Below are 24,818 nucleotides of genomic sequence, written 5' to 3'. Positions count from 1 at the left end.
GGTCTCTACATGGGAATGGTCTCTTTACTCTAGGAAGAAATTTTTGTGCTACATGGTAAGCGGTTTACCTAGGGGATCAAATATATAGGACTAGCCCCTCGGGGATAATATGTGATCAAGTGCACTTAAGGGACATTTGATCCCCGATGGGCTCGTACTAAACTCGGCGAAACAGTGTAGAAACACGCAGGTAGACCGTTTACTACAGTAGCAACGAAATGTCTGTCTATAATTTACCTCTTAGCTATCTGCGTAAAGTTAAGTAAATTAGAAGCGAGCAAGCTATCAAAGAAAGGATCGCAAGATATATACGTAAGTAGATAAAGATCAGCGATGAATGGTGGAAAATGAAGTGTAAATTGAATTTGTTAAGATGTGGAGCACATAGTACTAATGTCGTCATGGTTACGGTATGCCTCAAGAAGCAGTGGAGTCGATCAATGAAAGCGAAGCAGTGTCACAATATCAAAGGTCATCAGACTAAGCTAGGTCATTCGTTCAGTCAATTCTGGGTCATACCGGTTAGTGAGTTGGATTTGCATGGGTCTTCGTCGCGTTAAAACGTTGTAGAGCAGGACCTATATATGAGCTCTGAAATCTGCCAGCAGAGAAGTAAATCATACTGATTACTCAGAAAAAAAAAAATAAAAAATTTCTTTCATGAACAGATCGGAGACGTGCTATCGTTCGTTAGTTTAGATTTAGGCAGCTAAATATAGGCACGGGCTCTTGCTCCTAAAGCCAGCTTTTATAAAAGGGTGCTGAATGCCTCGAGTCAGAATCAAAATATGTGTTACACGTGTTCCGTCAATAATATCAGTTTCATGGCTTTTTTTCGTGCACCTTTTCAGCAACACTTGATTAGAAATAAATTTTTAAAAAGTAATTGATTTGAGACAACACTGTTGGATAGGGGAATACTAGCAACCATCTAGAATTGGTTAATAACGATGTAGTCTTTATTATAATTCCCTTTAATGTTATATCATCATATATGTTACTATACTCTCAATCGTCTTAAGGCACAATACACCGATTTCAGATCAACGATCACTGCAATATATTGTGCCTTATAGTTTTATTTCCTGTCACGAACAAAAATGTACGTAAAAGATCGGGAGGGGGCAGTCCAGTCCAGTACCTTTTATGATCATTGCTAACATGTGACCGACACCCCATTTCATTTACAGAACTGTAATATTGAATTTGTTAATTGCTAATTAATTACTCAAAGAAATCTTGGTTTTTGTAATTCCATCGTCCGGATTGGCTTATAAACCATACCTTTGAATCACAGAATTACATCTTAAGTCTTCTAGTATTGGCAATATTTTATATAAATATATAAAGACCAGTTTCAAGAAGTTAGCTGCAGTCTTTTGAGGACTATTTGTCGAGGTATGTCACTCTAATCTTGCCAACCCTAAATGTCTCCTGCTTTCGCAAACTTCTAAACGAACAACGAACCAATCGCCGCCCGATATTTGAATATTTTAGTTTGTGACTGGCTAAAACGTTCGCGCCATTCAGTGCAAGCCTTTGGACCTTCCACTTCTGAAGTCGACGAAACTTCGGTCATATCAGTTGTTGCTGGCTTAAAAGAGTGCGCTGTTGTTGGTTGTCTGACTATAATCTGCTTGGATTTTGTACAACGTCGAGGTATATCTCCGAAAATAGAGGTTTCAAACTGAACTCTGCTTTTAAGGCTTGCAAATAGTACATATAAGCCACTGGTTTATATTCTATTACCCTTAAGTCTAGACCTATTTTTAATTTCGTATTTTCGATGAGACCGCAAGCTTTCAGCCATGGATTCGGAATCTTATCTGCTGAAGATCATACGATCAGGGTCAAAAAGCACAGCAGATTCGTTATACCTACAAACAACTATAGGAAAGGGTATACGTTGGCCTATTGCGTTGCTCATATCAACGGTGGTAACGGTCCTAGCCGTGGTCCTGTGCTTAGTCTGGAGATATATTAGGGGACCCGCCACATCGCGTCAAGCCACAAGGTAATTTTCGTCGCTATTATCACTTTGTCCTGATGGAGAATAGATTTTAAGGGAATATATTCCGTGGTGTAGTTATGTCCAGAGATTAGCTGGTGTATCATTATATGATATATATATATATATATATATATATATAATATATATATATATATATATGGATGCAGGCTTATTCGGACCTTGGCTGATTCGGACCCATACTAATAATTCTATATTATAGCAATGGGTATTTCTATATAAGCATTCCGCATCGTTCGTCCCCGCGAATACGAAAGCCACCAGGAATTGGGGCGTCAAATGTATTTCGCCGTGTTCAGTACGAGCCCCTGGGAGTTAATTACAGTCGTCACTTAAAATTCTTGTTCAGGAGGTAAAACTGCATAGAAAAATCGGCCAATCATATGAAGGTCACCGAATAAGCCTGGGACAAAGGTCCCGAATTGAGCCACGTCCAAATACCTGGTTCCATATATATATATATAATAATGCCTGTATAATATATTATTATATATTACATATATAGATATATGTATATTATATAATATATATATATATTGTATTGTAGGAAGCCCACTAAAATTTGGAAAAAATTGAAAAGTTTTTTGTTTAAGCTTTCGGAGAGTACATTCCTCTCCCTCATTTACCTTGACCGTTGTTTTAAGTTTATGTAATTTTTTTTCTCTTTCTGAAAGAGGGAGAGAATGTACTCTCCGAAAGCTTAAATAAAAATTTTTAATTTTTTCCAAATTTTAGTGGGCTTCCTACAACATATTGGAACACGGATACAGTGTTTAACTTTGATATATATATATATATATATATATATATATATATATATATTTATTTATTTATTTATATAAAATGAGGGGCTGGTCAATGACTGCAATTTTAAAATATTTTAATATCTCGGCATATGCTACATAAACGATGTATTTTCCTGTCCCCATATCTCGTGTTACATAATTTGGACCATGCAAAAACCAGCTTTTGTGTGTGTTTTTTTTTTCATCCCTTAGCCTATATATGTAGCAACAATTATTATGGTAATCGAAGTGGTAAGCCGTTATTTTACTTTACCTAATTATTTATTTTAGAGATTTTAGCCAAAAAAATGCGTTAAGTGCACCAACACAATGTAGATAAAAAATGCATATACCACGAGATACGCAGTCTGAAAAACACATGACTCTTGTCCCTCATTATTTCTAATCACAACACACATCACATTACAAAAGAACAAAAATGTTGATAAGCAATTTACACCGATGCATCTTAACCTTATGCAACCTAAGGCGCATTGGAGTCTTGATTAGGACCTGGCATCCGAGGTTAGGTTACGCAAGGTAAGGCTAGCATGGATCCTTGTAGCCATCCTGGTAAATTTTATGTTATTTATAATGTATTTTGTGCCTAAGGACATGAACCATGTTTTTTCAGACAGGTTTGCCATCACAGGACCCCAGCCTACCCTAACAAAGTAGCAGAATGAAATACTGTGATGGGTCATTAAATTAACTAACCTAACCTAGGGTAAGTAGTCCAAGCTAATACTACTGTAGACTGCCATGTCCAATTTAGCAAAAAGTGTAAAACATTAAAAATAGTTTGAAAATATTTGATTGGTTAGCTAAATTAGCAGAAATGCTCTTAGCCGAAACCATAAGATTTACATTTGGTAATTACATACTGTAGTTCTCAGGTTCCTCATTTGTAATCAGTTTGAAAAATCAACTTGTCTTACCGCGTGTTACGAAAAAGTTAAAGAGTAAGGCACGCATAAAATTATATTCCCTTTCTCTCACACACACACGCACATATAATATTATATATGTGTGTGTGTGTGTGTGTGAAACCAGAAGGCTTTACCTCTCAGGCAGTATCTGCCCCAAAAGGAGCAAAAATAACCAGCTTCATCACTTGTACTAAACAACTCCTTGCCCCTATAGCCATTTGATGACTTCCATGCCGCACAGACGTTCCACAAGAGTAATGTTGCCCCAATAAGCACTTGACATAGTGCAATAGCTATTCCTTACCTATTTGTTTGTCAAATTTTCATCAGTCAAACATACTTTACAACCCTGGTCGTCAACTTACTCACATCATCATATATCAACATCTGGCATGTAATAAACCACTTCCTTCAGTCTCAAGTGAAGAGGCCCATCTGCCGTTTAAAAGGTCATTTTCTCCCAGCAAAGGTTTATCAACACTTGACTTGGTGGTAAATAGGTTTTAAAGCACTTAAACCCAAATCTGCACAGCGTCTGTTGGGAACTAAGCCTAGATCTCGTTAGGTTATCGAGTCTGCAGGCTGATTCGGATCAGATTCAGACCTTAGTCTTGGCTGATTCGGACCATTCGCTAGGCTGTTTCGGACCTTTGTTTTGGGTGATTTGGACCAATACTAATAATTTTATATTATAGCCATGATATTAGGGAAACCTTTGAACTTTCAGCCAAGGTGGGTGTCATTGGGCCAGTTAGAGTTTATGGATTATGTTGACCTAACGTGGTTGCAGAGTCAGGTGTGGAAAAAGGGAGAACTGGTCAGTGTTTGGGCGCAGTATTAGGTCAAACCATGTGGAGAGGTTGGATCTTGAGCTGAACAAAAAAAGCCAAAAAAGTAACCTCGCATCTTATTCACTTATATCTTTAATATACTTAGAGGCAAAGGAAATACCGAATCAGGTGAATTAAGCTTGTAAAAGAGGGCAAATTAAAGAGTTCAAGGTACTAAAAGGGCGTGTCATGAAACTGTGGGAGGACTAGAATTAAAGGAAAATAACTGGTCAGCTACTGAAGAAATGTGCACATATATACTATGGGCTATTTCGGGTGAGTTCGGGCTTTATTTTTACATGAACCATTTTAAAAATTAGAGCAATATGTAACTACGAAGTAAATGGTCCTAGAAACGTGAGAGGAGTGGATTTCCATTTTTTCCCCAATATATTTTCATGATAGACATATTAGCAGTGGCGGCTCGTCAGCTGGCACTGTGGAACTGCAGCACCCCCTAAAGATTCCATAATATATATGCGCAAAATTATGAATATATAATAGGGTATGAGATATTAAGTATAGATTATCAATAATCCTTTAAAAATGATTACCATCCTCTTGTTTTTGTGAAAAAAATGAAACTATGTTTAACTGCTGGTGCTCAGCAGTTCTTATTTTGCAAGTAGGTTGATAATGTAGCCAGCTCGCACGTAGGGGTGATGGGAGCACTGCCCTTTCGAGCAGTGTTAGCCTAGCTGTTGGAGGGCAAAGGTGTGATTTGAAATTCGTCAATAGCCTAATCAGTATGTAGTATTAGTGATAGTGATCAAATTAGTAACGATACTAATGATATGTAATGTAATGCAGAATAATCAACTCAGTGGTGAGTTGCAATGAATGGGAAAAATAACCACAATGTCAATGATACTAAAATTCAAAATAGCTTTCGGCAGCGATTCTGCTGCCTTCCTCAGTTAGAGAGGGGAGGGAGGGAGTGTAGTATGTGTATGGATGAGTCTGTGTTTTATAGGTGGGTGTTTTTAGTCCTTTTGTTTTATATAGGCTTATGTTATTTTATTTTACTATCATACTCAGTTTTGTACTATCATAATGTCTTTGTTTTCGAGTTTTTATTCTTTTTAATGGTTTAATGATTTTTATTTTGCTACGCTTAGTTTACATAAACTTAATATTTTTATGTAACCTCATACTCTCAATTTTCCGCCTGTCTCTCTGCTGCCGAAAGTTACTGCTTTGAATTTTAGTATTTTAATACTTTTTCCGGTTTTGTTTACAGTTTCAAATTTGATTAGGGTAATCATCCATTTGTAATCAGTCATAGCCCAAGAAAAACAGAACTTGAAGAAATTAAGTTTTCGGCATTGTTTATAGTGCCATATATATATATATATATATATATATATATATATATATATATATATATATATATATATATATATATATATATATATATATATATATATATATATATATATGTGTGTGTGTGTGTGTGTGTGTGTACTATATAATGTGTATTTATGGAGTTAATATCAAGGAATTGAAAAAAATAAATTATGTAACAGCAGCCCTATGAATGATAGCCAGGAGCCACCACTGCATATTAGGTCCGAATCGGCCAATATATGAAGGTCCGAATAAGCCTGGATAAAGGTCCGAATGAGCCAGTACATGGTCCGAATAAGCCTGTTCCCATCTCCCGTTATCGAGTGCCTTAACCACAGAGCTATGAGTTTACTATTCTAATTTATATACATAACGCTGAACAATTCACTGATGTCTCTTGTATCCTTATGATGTTCCCACGTGTAATATGACTTGTTTCCATAATTCTGTTCTGTATATTTTTTCTCTGCCTTTATTTTTTTACCACGAGAGAAAAGATTGCTTCTTTTTTGCTTCTTTTCTCTGGAATTATTCCAGTGGTTAGTTCGCTTCCCGTTGCAAGATTATTCAGTTTTAATTATCGTGATGGACCATGCATCCGTTTTTTTTCTCTCTCTCTCTCTCTGGAAAGAAACTCTTCAATCTTTTTTTATTTCGCTCTTGAATTTCATAATCACTGGAAGGGTTGGCCGAGCCGGACGATTTTCCATCACGTCAAGAGTTTTGGTTTTATTTTCCCCTAAAGAGATTATGAATTCACTTTAGTGTTTGGTGTCTTTTTTTATAAAACCCGATCCATTGCGGTCATAAGGTCATTTGTCTGCGAAACGCTTGGTATTGTTCGAAAATCGTGAACAGACACGGCCATCCAAACTAAACGAAAAGTGAACCATCTCTTGTTTACAATTATTTTTCTACTGCCTATTCATAGCCTACCTACCTCTTTGCTAACACAAACGGCACCTTTTTTCATTCGTTGTTTTCATATACTTTGAGGCCTGTAACTGTTGACCGGAAAAAAAATATATACAACATTTTTCTCCTTCCAGATTTGATCATTACATTGATGACCCGCAAGTAATTGTGAGTTCTTCCAGTGCACCCGAGGAGAGCAAAATAAAGACATTGGGTCCTAATCAGCTGTTGACGTCTAGCGTTTTCCTGAAAAATAGCCCTGGGACTTATAACCCTCGCCGGTCGAAGTCCGAACAAGACTTGGCATGGGTTAAGGACGATTTGTTTTTCCCCAAGAGGAAGGTTTCTTGGGCGCCTTCGAATAGCGTCCAACACGTCCGAGGTGTTACTAAAAAGAAGAGGAGGAGGAGGAGACATTCAGAAGTGACCTCGTGCCTGAGTCCTATTGATTTCCCGGAGGCCCATTGGAGTTTCTCTGTCTCCAGCCTGTCGACTGTTATCAATTCCAGCTCAAACGACGTTGCTGTGGAAAGTGACGCTGCGATTATCAAGGTGAACAGACCGTCACAGCTACATCTGCAGATTTCTAAGACGATCGCAGTTCTGGATGACCTCAACAAGAGTCTGCAGGAGAACCACGCCAGTAATTCAGACACGCCTTCCCCCCTCACAGGAGGACCCGTTACATCAACCCCAGTTCCGATCCCACACGACAAGAGCAAGAGGATGCGACACCACTACAAGTTTTTCAAACCCCTGGTCAAAAACTCTGAGCTTAATTATGCTCGAAGTCCTTCCAGTCTGGATGCCAAAACCTTCGATGAGTTGGAGCACTTGCTCGACGAACCATTTTGATCTGTTATGTTGTTGGTGATGTTTATGTTGTTGTCTGTTTAATTTCAGCGGGTTTTGTTTGTTGGAGGGTTGGTACGTTGAATTTGATGGTCAAGATATGGTACGTAGGTAGTTATACTTCAATGAATTTGATGACATTACTTTCTGTGGTCTATAAGCATACAATAGTCAATACATTTCAAATCTGAAATTAAAGGAATTTAGCGATATTTTAAGAATCAAACAGTTTTGTTACTGAATCTTGTTCACGCAACATTTAAGTCTGTGATCTTGTTTAATTGTATATCAGTATGCAATCATAAATTTTGTGATAGATAAGCATGTTATGGAACTGTTACAAAGATCTATTAATCAAATAATCGCTTTCATATGAGACCAGCCGTTACCAGTTGCATCCTACGTTCATTAAAAGGTTGTTAAACAAATATTTGTCATAATATACCCAAGTAAGGTGATAATTCAAAAGTACTTTTGCTCCTCAGTGGCGTGATTGGTATGGTCTTGGCCTACCACCTCGGTGGCCGCGAGTTCAATTCTCGGGCATTCCATTGAGGTGTGAGAGATGTGTAATTCTGGTGATAGCAGTTCACTCTCGACGTGGTTTGGAAGTCACGTAAAGCCGTTGGTCCCGTTACTGAATAACCACTGGTTCCATGCAACGTAACAACACCATACAAACAAACATTAGTACTTTTATTGTTTTCTAAAGATTCATTTGACGTAAGTATATCCTTCTGTCCAGTCATTAGCAGCTTTTGAGCACGATTGGCGCCTGATTCTTAAGTGGGATCTTTAGTATGGTTTAAACGTTAAAATGACTAAAGTGTCAGTAGGAGGAGGAGAGGAAGACGTAGTAACTATAGTGCTAGCCAAGTCCGTTATACTATATACCTTGGTGCTGGCTAGATGGTGGGAAAGCGCTTTCTAGAGGAGGTGAGTGGCTCGGTGTAAATCGTCTTTGCAGGTGTATACAATAAATTTTGGCAGTTTTAACCAATGGAGGGTCATCCATTTTTCAATAGTATAAACTTTGCCTTGTTAGGGAACCTGCCTAATGTAGAAATTATATATATATATATATATATATATATATATATATATATATTATATATATTATACTGAGGTCTTAGAGATGTGTATTTCTGGCGATAGAAGTTCACTCTCGACGTGGTTCGGAAGTCACGTAAAGCCGTTGGTCCCGTTGCTGAATAACCACTGGTTCCTTGCAACGTAAAAACGCCATTACAAACAAAACTATATATATATATATATATATATATTAATATATATATATATATATATTGCAAGTCTGTGATAGAATACAGAGAACAAATTTCGAAATTTCTTGTGTTATTGCACTTATTTCAGAGAGGGTGGGCATAATTTAGTATGTGCAGAGTTTGATCATATAGATAAGAAAAAAATTGCACATTATTTAGCTTTGTTGGTCATATGAACATGCAGTTACAGTGTCTACACATTGTTCGACGTGCGTTACTGGCAAAGGTCAGTTTGGCAATGAAAAAGTTACACTCGTTAACTTTTCAGCCTTTGTATGGATCCGTGTGAATTAATTTCACGCTACTTTCTTTAGCAAAGCTAACACATAAAAGTTGTTTTTGCTAACAGTTTACGAGAATTAGGCCAATACACAAACCAGCAGAAACTGGTAAGAAGAAGAATGAAGAGTACAGGTGCGCATGACGGTTCAAAAACTAAAGATCTTTGGATGAAGCAAATTTGATACAATATTGAAAAGTAAATTATTTTTAGAAAAGAACATCGGTGGGAAAAATAGAATACAGTAAACTGTAGAGAATAGTTATTTAACAAACTTTTAAGATGGATATGTTGATAACAAAGAGTTGGCCAACTCAATAGAGAAGAGTAGAACAGTCATTTTAAAACTTAAAAGGCCGGTTGTAAAGGAACACATTTTTATCTGGAGATTCAGAAGGAATATTCAGATATAGAACAAAATGAAAGGTTATATAGAACTTTTGAAATGGAAACTAAGAAGTCTATCATGAAAATGGCCTTTGGAGCTTCGTGAAGATGAATGCGATGTTTGTTCCTACAAGGGATAAACTGGGCAGTCCTAATATCCAAATGCTTTTTAAACTTTACTTCGAAGTTGTCATTCAGCTCCATTACCACGAGTTTGCGAACTTCGAACCCACCATAAATTCATTTCAAAGCGCCTCAGTGGCGTGATCGGTATGGTCTTGGCCTGCCACCTCGGTGGCCGCGAGTTCGATTCTCGGGTGTTCCACTGAGGGATCAGAGATACCTATTTCTGGTGATAGCAGTTCACTCTCGACGTGGTTCGGAAGTCACGTTAAGCCGTTGGTCCCGTTGCTGAATATCCACTGGTTCCATGCAACGTAAAAACACCATTCAAATGAACTCATTTCAAGGTTATAAATCTTTGTCCATCAACGCAGGCGTTCGAATGGGTTTTAGGACCAACTTGCATGAGAAACTGCTTAGCTCATTTAGACCTGAAATGAATGTTGTAATCAGGGTGACCAGATTTTGAAAATTGAAATAAGGGACCCCTTCATTGGAGAGGTAGTTGAACAATATTGACAACTTTTACGTGAAGTTATGCACGCAGTGACTCGGGCAGCGCAAAGTCGTCCTCCGTTAGGTCCAGATTGTCCAGGACCCACTTCACTGACTTTTCTTTTGTTTTAAAGCGCGTTCATTGTAGATTTTGTTACAAACAGTTGTTCATTACATGTGTCAAAGCATTACAATATTGCAATCAAGCACTGTTGCCAATTTTGGGCGGCCGCCTTTACCCCGCATTTTGCAAAATTTCACTAGTATAATGTATTTTTTTTTTTTTTTTTTTTTTTTTTTTCAAATAATGAAAATACGGGACCAAAAGCGTCCCGGGGAGGGTCGATACGAGACAAATGTCATATATACGGGACGTCTGGTCACCCTGGTTGTAATAAGACATGCGAATGAAGCATGTAGGCTATTTGAACCTAGAATCAATTGTAAGCCAGGCGAGAGAGCATTTGTATATTGTGCACCAAGACTATACCTGAAGTGAAGATCATACAAGAAAAAGGCAAATTTAAAAAAGAACTCGACACTCCTATTCTGCAGGAACTGCAGAGAGGGAATCGTCCCTGCCTGTACATAAAACCAAAATGAACAAAATGTAGTACTAGGTTAAACATCCTTGGCAACGAACACGAGCGTTCAAACGTAATCGAAACTCCTTTCAACGCTTTGAGTCCCCAAGCTATATCACTTGTCATTCAAGTGTGCCCATCTCATTTCGAATTTGAGCTTCAACGGCAAGGGCTCGGTAAATCAGTTTCTGTCCATCCTTTGAATGAACTCGTCGTTTGTTAAACTCATTGGGTGCACGGTATGCGTTACTAAAGGTTCTTTGCAGCCACCCTTATGCCCCTAGCTGCAGCCCCTTTCATTCCTTTTACTGTACTTCTCTTCATATCTTTCTCCCATCTTGCTATTCACCCTCTTCTAACTGATTTCATAGTGCAACTGCGAGGTTTTCCTCCTGTTACACTTTTCAAACCTACCTACTCTCAATTTCCTTTCCAGCGCCGAATTGTGACATAGGTCCGAACCTGCGCTTGATCTTAGGCCTAAACTCTATATTCCTGTCTTCACTAAGGAAATTTCATGTGACACTCCCAAAACAATTATCAACTTGAATTACACAAATAGTAGGTAACTGTGCAAAAGAAAGGTTCAAACTGTAGGTTACATTTATGAATAAACACCGGAATTCATATATGACCATGAATATAGTATGTAAAAATGTACAACGTCAATACCCGTGGTCGTTGTAACATCTGTTTGTTATATGAAATCAATCTCTCTCTCTCTCTCTCTCTCTCTCTCTCTCTCTCTCTCTCTCTCTCTCGTCTCCTCTTCTCTCTCTCCTCCTCTCCTCTTCTTCTGCTCCTCTCTCTCTCTCTCTTCAGTCTTGCTATCTTACTTGGAACATTCGGCTACAGCCTCGCATTCACCACGCAAACAAATTTAACTCTTGTTTTGAATAAAGCCATCCAGACACCATTTTGATTAAAATTGTATTAATTACTTTAATAGTCCATCCACATAATGATACTCAAAACCAAAAGAAAGTCTCGGTAATTGCGTTCTCAATATTGTGAAATATGTCTGCTTAGCTGGAAGAAGAAGAAGAATCTTTTATTACAGTCTAGACTCGAGACCTTTTTTTCCCCTGGCGGTGAGCAAATGCACTTCAGAAGTTCCCAGGAGACGCACTTGCAAATTTTGGTTCATTTTGGCCTTGCATTTTGAGTTCTCGCGCTGGAGTTTATGAGTTGTGTGTTTTTATTTTTCCCTCTCACTGAAACAGAGTCTTCTGATGTTGTTTTTACTCATTAGAACTTGTGAATGCTATACTAACTTTTCTTATTGGTGTTAGAGCTCTAAAACAGAACTTCGAAGTTATGAACTGGGAGGTTTATATTTATACACACACACACACACACACACAACTTTTACGTGTGTGTGTGTGTAGCTACACAGTAGCATTATTCTTTAATTCTTGAATTCCGCGCGGGGTAGTGCCATCAGAGCACATCATCTGATGCCTACAGGCATTACTTTTAAGGTTCTTTGCGGCGTCCCCTTGTATTCATTTTACTGTACCTCCGTTCATATTTTCTTTCTTTTGTCTTTACACCCTTTCCTAATAATTGATTCGTAGTGCAACTGCGAGTTTTTCCTCCATTTAGCGCACCTGTAAAACCCTATTACTTTCAATTTCCCACATACATCTAGCACAACCCCTTCCCCTTCATGAACATTACTTAAGGTTCTTTGCAGCGTCCCTTCGGCCCCTAGCTGCAACGCCTTTCGTTCTTTTTATTGTACCTCCTTTCATATTTTTCTTCATATTGCTTTCCACCCTCTCCCAACACTTAATTCATAGTGTAACTGCGAGGTTTTCCTCCTGTTACACCTTTCATACCTTTTATTGCGTCAATTAACGTCTCAGCACTAAATGACCTTGGCCATTGACCTAAATTCTATATGCAACCAACCTTCATGAATTTTGAGGTATACTTCACATCCAACACCACTTTCACGACATCTAACTCTTTTTCTACACTTCTCCTCAACCTTCATAACTCTCAAAGTGTATACACTTATCACAAACCTGCTGTTCTTCATTCTCTCTACATGACCAAACCAACTTCAAGCTCAGATCCATTCCTTCATTCATGCTAACAAACCTTTTAGCGTCTTACGTTACGGATACTGTACAGTCAGACCGTCTCATTTTCTTTAACATTTTTTTTTTTTTGCTCTGTTACATTCGACGTCTGCAATTAACCTCCGTAGTTTGGTTACCTTAAACACTTCACTTGAGATTCGTTTTCAGTCTTTCTCAACCGCCGTGCGCCTCCCTTGCTTCACTTATTTGTTCCTCTCCCCTTCCATTATTCTGCCATCATCCTCTCTTTCTGTTTCCGCGATTCTTGCGACAGATTCTTGTTTTCTTATTTGATCAGCTTTTGCGATCTGAGTTTTTAAGCAACACGGACTTCAATAAATGATTTAAAGTGCACCTCGGTGCTACTAAAATGATTGAAATACCAAGAATTTTCATGTGCTTTTGTTGTTGCTTTTTTTCTGTGTTGAAGGCTTTTTTCAGTTGTACCTACGTAAGATTTATCTTATCTTTTAGAAAGACTACGTCTAAGTACGTGTATTTTTACTTCTATAACTCTGGGCATTCCCTATTCCATTAACGTAAACACAAGGGACTGAAGTTATCCTATTAAGCACTTAATAGGGAAGATGACATTCTCTGTCAGAAGTATCATTAACCGTTTTAATGATCGTCTTATATGGAATTTGTTCTAGACTTGCTGTGGTTCTGTTATTATCTCATTGAAACAATGAAAGTCTGATTTGCTTTTCTAACCGCCTTTTTAGTGTCATGGTAGGTATTTAGTACACAAGTTATTCAGTTTGTTTTGACCCGTGATAATCTTTAGGTCATCCTTAATTTCGGTATTAAGAATGAACGGTCTTTGCTGCAGATGGTCGACCATGCTGTTTCTCAAATAGGTAATTAAAGGGATTTCTGCATTTGTGATCAAATCCTTGAACCTGGAAAAATTACAACATACAGCGCGTGGCGATAAGAAAATTCTAAGTATTTCTCCAGTCTTATTATCTATACAACTTTGTATTTTTTTATAGAGAATACTAAATAGTATCGTGGGCGCAATTAAGGGCCTGAAGCATGTACAAGTTTTATCACCATGCATACCGATGCAAACCTGGTATGAGGCGGGACAAAGCATCATGTGTTCTACCTCAGACGGTATGAATTGTTTTTCTAACCTGAGTACAGGTGAGAGACGAATTTAACATGCGGCAACCACCTGCGTATGCAGAGATCGATCATCAGTCTGCTGTATACCTATGTCTGGTACAGCATTTTTTTTTTTCAGAATTGTCTTCAGTGAGTCACGACAACAGGGAAAAAGTGTAAAACGTTCCCCAAGAAAATATTGATAAAGGCAACGCCTTTCATTAGCATTTACATAATTATTCATACAGCAGACGATAAATTTACCTTCTTTATGAATATAAATTCGGTTCTTAAACAAGTATTAAATTAAATAATTTAAAACGTCCAAACTTTATCAAATGACTTATTTTCACATGTACCTATAGTACTTCACCGTCAGAATTTTTTTTTTCCGAAAAGATAAAGGGAAGTCAAAATGAATGTTCTCAATGAACGTATGCTAGGTTTTCTCATGTGTTAATCGTGTTCTCAAAATGTTCGTTCTGACACTGTTCAACGCAAAGAAAAGAGAGAAATATTCTTAATGTGAACTTCTTTTTTTTACTTCGAACCGGCAAAGGTCCACGCGAAGCTTCTGTTATCTGATGGTGACAAATAAGGCAATCTTCAAAAATCAACGCAGATTAAGTCAATAAGATGATGCCGATATGGTGGCCTCAGCTAGGATTTCCAGCTTCTGTTGAACCAGTTTTAATGTAGTCACAGACAACAGGAAGGCTGCAGCAAAGATTACTTTTTGCCACTCCACAGAATTCATACTGTTTTTATTATTTATGATGATAAAAGTATCCGCGCACACACCACATACTCTGGTGATGTGATCTTACTTTTGTTGTTTATTTAACTGAGTGAAGTGATACAAAGAATAAATAAAATCAATGACGCAATACTAAAATACGTGATGTGCACTTTAGCAAATGCCGGACGTAGCACTTGCATTAAACATTACCCGTTTCCATTTGCTTTTTTCTTAATTATTTTGTGAAGATGATGGTATCGATAATTTTCAGAGGTGCCGGCTTTAGGATTCCATCCCATATTGCTCATAGCAACAGGCTAAGACGTATACAGTACGATTTGGAATAACTATGCCGATGCTTATTTGTTTTATAAACGCCGAAAACAGCTGATTAAGTATATTTGGTTCTGTTACTTATACACACTTGCTCTAGGTACGCAGGAATTCGCAGGCGAATCTGATAGGACCTTTTCCTCATAAACAAATTCTGCGGTAGGTATCGTTAGTTTGAATTAACAATGTTTCCTTAATTGGCACTTGCTTCTTGCTTGATAGGTTTCATGTAATGACTTACGTCAGGTTGCCTTAATTGTTCATTAAATTTGAAGATATTGCCGTTAGGTACCTATACCTATGATTTAGGGTGAAACATCACAGCAGGCCAAGCAGGCCACCTACAATCAACACCTAGCCGCCCTCCGAAAAAGTACATTATAACGCGTCCTGACACCCGAGATGGGCATCAGTCGCGACTTGTTGTTGGTGAGAAACGGAGCTAAAGACCTCTACTCTCCTTTCGAAGTAAGTATTTTCTCCAAAGTTAGAAATTAAGGCCAAATTTTAAGATTTAAACAGAGGGTACTGAAAATGGCGCCCACGGCAGTGGAAATCTCACCAAAACGCTTTAGAAATTTTTACTTACAACTAAAAATGTTTCGAAGATTGACGCCATCTCGATGTTTACGGAGTCGCTTGTGTCAACAAACTTTACATTTCCTGTGATAAATCCGCACACCACTTGTACCCACAGACGCTGGAGCACTTTTATCACAACAATCGAAACACGATTTCTCACCAACAACAAGCCAGGAGTAAACAGCTGTTTTGGTAGAAGATGACGAGAAGCGTGCTCTTAGCTAATTTTTAAATAAGTAGTAAAACATCAATATTTTACATATTTATGATGATTAATTTGAAAATATTCGTTATTGAAAAAGTAACTCGACTCTGACTCAAATTTAAGTAATTATTTTTCTGAATTAGAACGTTCTTTTAAGTTCTGTATTATGACGTCACGACATCTTGACTTTCGTACCTAGCCTATTGTAAATAATTGCTATACTCAACTGTCATTGCAGAACAGTTTACCAGTTATTCATGCAGATTGTTATCAGCTATACATGTAATTGTTATACTAATCGTAATGCGCATATATATCTTTATTATTTACTTTATGGATATATGAAGATGTTTTACTGCTGGATTATCGCCGTAGTGTGACGCAATCGTTTTCGGTCCATGGGCCTCTGTCTGTTTTCGCACCATAAGAAATTATGGGGCCGAATTTGCAAATGACCAGAAAGTCGTTAAAAAGAGGAAAGTTAGCATTGAGGGGCATATGTTTTTGACTGAGAAAAATACAAATTTATTCAATAGCTCTAGCTTGTAAAAAATACTTGGTTATAAAAAACTTGGATTGACCAACCTAAGCAGCATGTCTACTATGGGTTTCAGAGACAGTGCAAGCACGTTTTTGGGCAATACCTATTTCTGTAACGAACACTCGTAACAGAACGAGATTTTGCTATAGTGCATTACACCCAGTGCCGTAATTTATAAGGGTATCGTGAATCACTAATCGTAAAGAATAACGACACTTTCCTTGTACCAAGAGACAAAAACTCCATTATGCAGAAATGGATACAAACACGTGTATAAAGCTCCACCTACCCTCTCCCCACCCCCCCCCCCTCCCGCCCCCCCCCTCCACCGCCTCCCTCTTCTTCTCTCTCTCTCTCTCTCTCTCTCCTCTCGTCTCGTCTCTCTCTCCTCTCATCTCCTCTCTCGGCTCTCTCTCTCTCTGTTACCATTCGGTATGTGTTGACCCTCCAAACTGGGTATAAGACTACACACAAAACGTTGAAATTGGTGAAATTAGGCTATGTATTGGAAGTATATACATAAATATTAAAGCAATTTATCATTATTGCATTACTATGACAACTAGAATTCATGGAAACAGTTTATAATAATGGAACGGCGTATGTGTGAAGCCTCCACTAATGTGGCAACGATGATTTTGCCATTCTTAGCATGCAAACATTAAAGCATTGCAAATATTAAAGGTTACATTTATTTCTGGCATACGATTATTAAAGAAATTCAAAATACTAATAAAGACTGAAATCAATGAAAAGTGCTAGCAAAAACAAAAAAGCAAAAAAAAAAAAAAAACGTAGTCGTTCCTCTGCACTTTTCCGTATTCGTTCCGCTATGGTTTTCGGCAGCCAGATGTACGAAAACGTTAGAAACATTTGATTTTATCTACTTTAGAAATATCTGTAAATTTTCGGGGTAATTTGGTTGCAAAAAAGGGATAATATACATGAATTAAATCAAAATTTTTAAATAACAAAGTAAATTTAAACTAAATAACGAGTAAAGTAAACAGTTTAGGGAATAAAACTTTGCAGTTTCGTCGTCTGTCGTCGTCTGCTGTTCGTAATTGTGTTTATGGCGCGCGCGCTTAGAAACCAGGAACAGCAACTGTTTTTAAAGTGCAATGTGGAGTGAACTGAGACCAAAATGTGTATAATAACAATCAAATAAGCACTGTGGAGTTTCAGTTGTGATGGCAGTAAGGATAAAAACCGCCGATTACAAGGTAAGAATGAATTCAGTTCCAACCATAACCCCGGGAATAACAAGTTTCATACTTTCACTAATATAGGCAACAAAATGTTGTTTTATTGTGCTGATTACAACTGCAATCTTGAGTAAGATCAATAAACGTTACATACATACGCTAACATTGTTCAAATGAGTGCTGGGAAGGCTGGGGAAAGATGGTGGCCGTCACTGATGAGAACCGTCCATGCAAAACGTAGCCGCCATATTGGATTTCAAAACTGCCTTGAAAACATATTTTACGAAGAGCTCACATGCTTATTTTAGTTCGTATGGGGCTTTCATATATCACAATATGTTGACGAAACTTGAGTCTTTTAAATGGTATGCTTAGAGTTGCAATTGTATTCATGTTTCACCAATTAAATATCGAGTGAATAAGACCCGTCTACCGTGATGAGGGTTGGCCTGTCGTGATGTTTCACCCTATTGTCGAATCAAAATGTCAAGCCACTCGAAGGATCAAGTTTCGTGAAGTTCCTTAGATGCTCATCCTGGAATGAAGCATGTACCGTGGCTATAGGATGAGACCAACGCTTGTAATCTTGCACAGGCTTATATTAGTCATTATTTTTCCCTGTAAATATGTACTTAAGTGGTGACATGTTTAGGGTAAATGTTTAGGGTAAAAAACCGCAGGGTACAGAGTGGACCATGTACGATCAGCGTGTACAATCCCAAAAAAAGTACATTATAACGCGTCCTGACATCGGAGATGGGCATCAGTCGCAACTTGTTGTTGGTGAGAAACGGAGCTAAAGACCTCTACTCTCCTTTCGAAGTAAGTATTTTCTCCAAAGTTAGAAATTAAGGCCAAATTTAAAGCATTAAACAGAGGGTAGTGAAAAGGGTGTCCAACACAGTGCAAATCTCACCAAAACGCTTTCGAAATTTTTACTTACACTTGAATATTTTAGAAGCTTGACGCCATCTCGATGTTTGCGGAGTCGCTTGTGTCAATAAACTAACCATTTCCTGTGATAAATCCGCACACCACTTGTACCCACAGACGCTGGGGCACTTTCATCACAACAATCGGAAAACGGTCCCTACCGGCTTGTTTGTTAGTAAACAACTGTTTTGGTAGAAGACGACGACGAAGAGTGCACTTCGATAATTTTTTAAATAAATAGTAAAACATCAATATTTTACATATTTATGATGATTAATTTGAAAATATTCGTTATTGAAAAAGTAACTCGATTCTGACTCAAATTTATGTAATTAGGGTAAAAAACCGCATGGTACAGGGGTGGACCATGTACGATCAATGTGTACAACCCCAAGTAAAGTACATTATAACGCGGCCTGACACCGGAGTAGAGGTCTTTAGCTCCGTTTCTCACCAACAACAAGTCGCGACTGATGCCCATCTCCGATGTCAGGACGTGTTATAATGTACTTTTTTGTTCCGACACGGCATACAAACCTTCGGTCCTTTTACAATAGGAAGGTACTAGCGGCAGCTGGATAGGTCGTAAGCTTTCGAACAAGGGGTTCGGTAGTTAACTGCTTGTCCGACAGGCGCGCGCGCGCGACTGGGAGGTAAACAAATCACTTTTGCTTTCGGCCTCACAGCGAGTAGATGTGTGTGTTCGACGCTCTCTGCCCGCTTCTCGTCGTTTGCTTTCCCTTGAGTATATGGTTGTGTTTGTGTTGAGTAATCATTGTAAGTACAATCATTTCCTCTTTATTTCATCAATTGTGAATTAGGGTAGATTACCACGGCAGGCCAACCAGGCCACCTACAATCAATGTTTGCCACCCTCCGAAAAAGTACATTATAAGCCGTCCGCACCCGAGATGGGCATCAGTCGCGACTTGTTGTTGGTGAGAAACGGAGCTAAAGACCTCTACTCTCCTTTCGAAGTAAGTATTTTCTCCAAAGTTAGAAATTAAGGCCAAATTTTAAGTTGTTCCGATACGTAATACAAACCCTCGGTCCTTTAACAATAGGAAGGTAACTAGCGGCAGCTGGGACGGTCGTAAGCTTCGAACAAGGGGAGAACGGTAGTTAACTGCTTGTCCGATCGTGCGCGCGCCCGCGCGCCCGAGAGGTGAAGAATCACTTTTGCTTTCGGCCGCGGGGGGTGTAAGGACGTGTTCGTCATCGCTCTCTGCCCGCTTCATCGTCGTATGCTTTGTTTATATTGTGTTTTCTACTAATGGTTGGTTTGACTTGAAAATGAAACTGTAAGTACACTGTTTTCATTTCATTACTTAATTATGAAATCAACATGGAGCTATCGCCGTAGAGACGGCGATTTCCGCTCTTTTCATGAATTGAACCCTTGAATTATGTCTCGGTGCCGAGGGCGGGCGCACTCGCGCCGAGTCATGTATTTTGTTGCGAAAGTGTGTAATTGAAAGAATGTAAGTACTCTTTTCATTATATTTTTGCCCTGTGCGTTCGTTGCCGAGAGCTTGATTGCGCTCGGCAAGAGCCTCTTATTTTGTATGAATAGAATGCAATGAAAGTGGATTCGCAATGCAGTTTTCTTTTCATTTTCATTTATTAATTGCATCAAATTTAATTTTGGATCAATTTCCGCTCTTACCCGGGAATTAATCCTTACGATTTATTGCTGTGAAAGTGAAAATAGCAAGTGCAGTATTGTTCATTTTCATATATATTTATGATAGCATCATATTATTATGGATCAGTTTCAGTTTCTCTTACCGGGAATTGATTTTTCCCTCTTTAAGTTCTATGAGTGAATCGCAAGTGCAGTATTCTGTTTCATTTTCATATTACTTTTCACTGCTGTGCGGGGGTAGGGAGAAGCGAAGGTCTGCCAGAAGTCGTCGGAAAGCTCTCCCGCGACTCCCTTGGTATCCGATTCTTCGTCTTCTTTCCTGCCCCCCCGCGTCAGCTTCCTCTATTTGTTTTTGGGTCTTCCTTCCGTTCGGGGTGGGGCATGTCATCCCCCCCCGTGCGTGAGGGAACCCTCTTACTAATCTGTTTGTGCTACCGCAGGTGCTACATCCGTGGGAGACGACCTTGGACAGGTATGGACCACTGCGGCTGCAGGGCGTGCCTAGCATCCACGATCTGCTGCAAAAGTCTAGCGAGGTCTGGGGCGGTGACCTTGGAGTGGTCTCCACTACAACCTTCACGGCCGCTTATGCTGCTTACCCCCCGCTGGTCTACACTCCCCATGCTGTGTCGGTGACGCCGTCTGCCGCTTCTAGGGCCGGTCGCCGCCGTACCGAGGAGGGGTATGCCGCCGCCGCCGTGTTTTCTTGTGTTGCCTGCCCCAGACTTCCGCTGTTCCAGCAGCTCGCCCCTGGACCGGCCGCCAGTACCACGTGGCTGCCGATGATTCTACGAGGCGATGGCTGGGCCTGCCGTACCTGTCGCTGATGTTGGTTTCCGCTACTTGGCTTGGCTGTCCTTCTGTGTTTACCGCTGCCGCTGTTCCTGCCGATCCTGAGCTGGTTGCTGTTCCTGTCGCTCCTCTGGTTCCTGCGCCTGTCCCATGCTGTCCTGCCCATGGTGTGTCTTCCCCAGGGGCCCGTCCCAGGTCCTTCCGGACAGGTGCAGTCGGGCCGTGTTGCTTCGGCAATAGGCCCGACTCCGGCCTGGATGGAGGACCTGACGACTGTCCTCCGTGAGCTGACGAAGAAGATGAAGGTGTCATCTTCGTCTTCGTCTGTTGCTGCCTCTTCCCCTTCGACTTCTAAGGCCCATAAGCCGAAGAAGAAGAAGGCTGCCTCCCCCCCCTAAGAAGTCTCCTTCGGGAACTTCTAAGGGCCCGTCCCACCTCGGTGGGACGGGGGGTCCGGTTCTGCTGGTCCTCCTGCTCCTTCGGGAGCGGGGTCCCGTCTCCCCCTTCCGTATGGAAGAGATAGACGGGGACCCAGAGGAGTATCGGTTAGCTCTGGTACTTTCCTCGCTGGTGCTAGCGGCGATGCCGCTACGCCAGGTTCCGGCTCGGTCTCTCGTTCGCGGGGAGATCCCGAGTGTACGCTCTCCCTCGGGAGAACCGTGCAGCCAAAGTTTCGGCGCCAGAGTTCGCTCGGCGCCAAGACCAAGGCACGGAGCAGAAGGCTGGCGAGAACCGCTCAGGTGACTCTCGCCAGGCCAGCGGCCGCTCTCGCAGCGACCAGCTGTAACCGTGTTTTATTATTCCCCTAAGAAGACTCCTTCGGGAACTTCGAAGGGCTCGTCACATTCCGGTGTGACGGGGGGGTTCTTCTGCTGGTCCTCCTGTTCCTTCGGGAACGGGGCCCCGTCTCCCCTTCTGAGAAGAAGAAGAAGACGGGGACCAATGGGTGTGCTGGCTACCGTTGGTACACCTCGCCTGGTCTTGGCAGCTCTGCTGCTAAGCCAGGTACCGGCTCGGTTTCTCGTCCGCGAGAAGTTCCGAGTGTACGATCTCCTTCGGGTGACCGTGCAGCCAAAGTTAAGACGCCTGAGTTCGCTCAGCGTCATGACGAGGCACGGAGCAGAAGACTGTCGAGAGCCGCTCAGGTGACTCTCGCCAGGCCAGCGGCCGCTCTCGCAGCGACCAGCCGGTACCTCGGGTGGACGTGACGGTCTCTGACCGGCCACGGTTTTAAGGCTGGGAAGAGGTCCCCCAGGTCCCCTCGACCGACGGTACCAGCCTCGGCTGGTACCAGCGGTTTTGACGTGCCGCGAGGACGCTCACCGGTCTCACGGCGAAAGCGAGCTCTGCAGGTCACCTGACCGCCGCTCCCACAGGGACCGGGCGAATACGGTGACCAGCAGCAGCTCGTCTGACGCACGGGACCGGGGTCGACGTGCTCAGTCGAGCCGCTGCCACAGGTGAGCGGCACGGCCCAGGCCTGCAGATCGATCCCCACCGCGGGTTGGTGATCGGCTGCAGCCCCCCACGTACGCTGGTCCTGCCAGCGAGCGGGGGGGGAGCATCAGGTCGTCTCTCCACTACCTTCAACTTCCTCGGGCTACACCGGGAAGAGCGAGGGTAGCTAGGAGTGATCGTGAGAGGTGCGCCGCTCACGTCCCGTCACGACGCCGCACGTGCCACGTATGGTCTTAGGACCAACCAGGACGTACGCGCAGTGATTGGAGGCGACCGTCAGGGGGAGAGTAGCGTCAGTTCTGTCTCTCCGATACCTTCAACTTCCTCGGCATACGCCAGGAAGAGCGAGGTATATAGGAGTGATCGTGAGAGATGCGCCGCTCACGATCCCGTCATGACGCCGCACGTGCCAGGTTGGTCTTAGGACCAACCAGGACGTACGCGCAAGTGATTGGAGGCAACCGTCAGGGATCTGTTGCTGGTCCTTCTTCGAAGGAGGAGGGTCCTGGGAGCTGCTCTTGTTGGAGGGACTGGACGGTCCTACTCCTCAAGACGCTGTAACTTCCGAGATTCAGAGTAACTTTACCCAGGTTATTGCACTGATTCGTCAGCACAACGACCGTGGGGGGAAGGATCGCCGCTCTCACCAGCAGAGCCCATGTCTCTGCTCGAGTCGTTTTGGGGCCCGAGAGGGAACCCAAACCGACGGTGGGTATGCCGCGATCGGAGCTTGCCGATTCTGTCTTGAACCAGAGTCTCTCGTCTCCGGACAAGAGGCTCTCTCAGTTCTGGCCGGTCGATCAAGCTACTTCCACCTCCTCTACTGCGACAGCGGCGTTTCTACGTGTCTTCGGACACCGTATTTAAATACTCTTCGGTCCTCCTGAGAGGTTTCGACCTCGACGAGGACTGGAATGAGTCGGAGGACGGTATCGGCTCTCTCCTGTCAGGTGTCGATCAGCCCCACCCAGACGACGTTCACAGTGGCGGCAGACCCTTACCTACAGTGAGAGTTCGTAACCCTCCTCGGGGAAAACGTTTTCCCTCCTGACGATACGTTTTCCCAGACTCTGAGAGGCCATCGCGCAAGGCGATGGCTGCTCCTACTCTTCTCCAAACTGCTAGTTCCACTGGGAAGGCGAGCGAGTATCCAATTCCTCCCCCATTCCCTCTCTCCTTACGGCTACGAGGGAAAGGGGAAGGATCCTACAGAGATTTCTCTGTAGGATCCCACGTTGGGGACTGCGCTACCAGGGGGGACCTTCGGTTCCTACCCTGACGTAAGCCCCGGTCGTTGAGGAGGGATCCTGCCCCCATTCTCGATTTCTACGGGAATCGAGAGGACCACCAGCCGATATCGTTTGACGAATTCGGTGGGGGTTTCGCCAGACTGCTTAGAATTCTACGGAATTTCTAGCGCATTCAGAGTGTTAGAGTTTCTTACGATCTCCAAACACTTAGGCGAGACCACGGTCCAAAGTGAGCGAGACGAGAATCCCCGATATGTTACACGATAATCGGGAACCTCGCCTATGCTCGAATTCCTGGAATTTCTAGCATTAGGAAGAAGACTGCTGCTGAAAGAAGACTATCTCACAGTAGGCGACCAACCTGGAATAGAGAAGAACGGACGGGAATATCCAGTTTGGCTGGAACTATCGTCTTAGTATTCTGTTCACCATTGAAGCTTTCCTTCGAGGAAGACTTCTCCTTCACTCTCTTTAATAGAGAACGAAGGTGGTCGATCTCCAATCCTTATTTTGTTTTCTTGAAGGAAAGAATTTAGGATGGAGATCGTTGTTCAGAATCCTACAAATACTACTACGTATATTAACCTCGCGACATGATTCTGCTAAGCAGTTGAATGGTCCCGAGGGGTAGGCGCATATCCTGGTTATTCTACGGATTGCGACTTAGACGAAAAGTATTCTAATTGAACTGCAACCGGGTTGCCTGCAACCTCCCATGAGTTTCCAGTTTCAATTTTATATACTTATGGTGTTGTCACAACAACACCATTTAAGCTTTTATATTTACCGAAATTCGTTTTGCATAAATATAATTGCTCGAGGCATATCTTTTTATGCTCGGTGGTTCTAGCCGAACGCATTCCTTCGTGGAAAGGATTACTTGGCAACTCAGGATGACGAGTCAGCGACAGCTACTGCGTATTGAATTGCCGAGGCATTTCAGTATCAGCTGCCGCTTTGAGATAGACGGTTGTTTATGTCTTTCTCACCTGCTTTGATTGAATAACAAACCGTATCTCTGCCCAACAAATTACGGACTTAAGTCTCTGATTAACGGGGATTCTCGCATACATGAATGACCATCTACTGCTGAGAGACG

General features: G+C 41.5%; 2 protein-coding genes across 4 annotated transcripts in view; both read left to right on the top strand.

Annotated features, from left to right (window-relative positions):
• Positions 1–1,505: 1,505 nt before the first annotated feature.
• LOC135216738 (uncharacterized) lies at positions 1,506–8,115 on the top strand. The gene is made up of 2 exons (XM_064252206.1): positions 1,506–2,014; positions 6,970–8,115. Exons 1-2 carry the CDS (start codon positions 1,809–1,811, stop codon positions 7,688–7,690), a joined length of 927 nt encoding a protein of 308 aa, XP_064108276.1. The 5' UTR covers positions 1,506–1,808; the 3' UTR covers positions 7,691–8,115.
• Positions 8,116–15,116: 7,001 nt separating this feature from the next.
• Positions 15,117–24,818, top strand: part of LOC135216134 (phosphoribosyl pyrophosphate synthase-associated protein 2-like) — a 166,417-nt gene continuing 156,715 nt past the window's right edge. For all 3 annotated transcript variants that reach the window (XM_064251215.1, XM_064251213.1, XM_064251214.1), the window contains exon 1: positions 15,117–15,267. The gene's annotated coding sequence lies outside the window, so the exon portion shown is untranslated. The remainder of the gene's footprint in view (positions 15,268–24,818) is intronic.

Source organism: Macrobrachium nipponense, chromosome 6 (assembly GCF_015104395.2).
Source record: "Macrobrachium nipponense isolate FS-2020 chromosome 6, ASM1510439v2, whole genome shotgun sequence".
NCBI lineage: Eukaryota > Metazoa > Arthropoda > Malacostraca > Decapoda > Palaemonidae > Macrobrachium > Macrobrachium nipponense.
This window is presented reverse-complemented; position numbering and strand designations above follow the sequence as displayed.

Coding starts and splice junctions, on each gene's coding strand:
- LOC135216738 (XM_064252206.1), top strand. CDS start 1,809: ATGGATTCGGAATCTTATCTGCTGAAGATCATACGATCAGGGTCAAAA. Junction 2,015..6,969: donor ACATCGCGTCAAGCCACAAG/GTAATTTTCGTC, acceptor TTCTCCTTCCAG/ATTTGATCATTACATTGATG.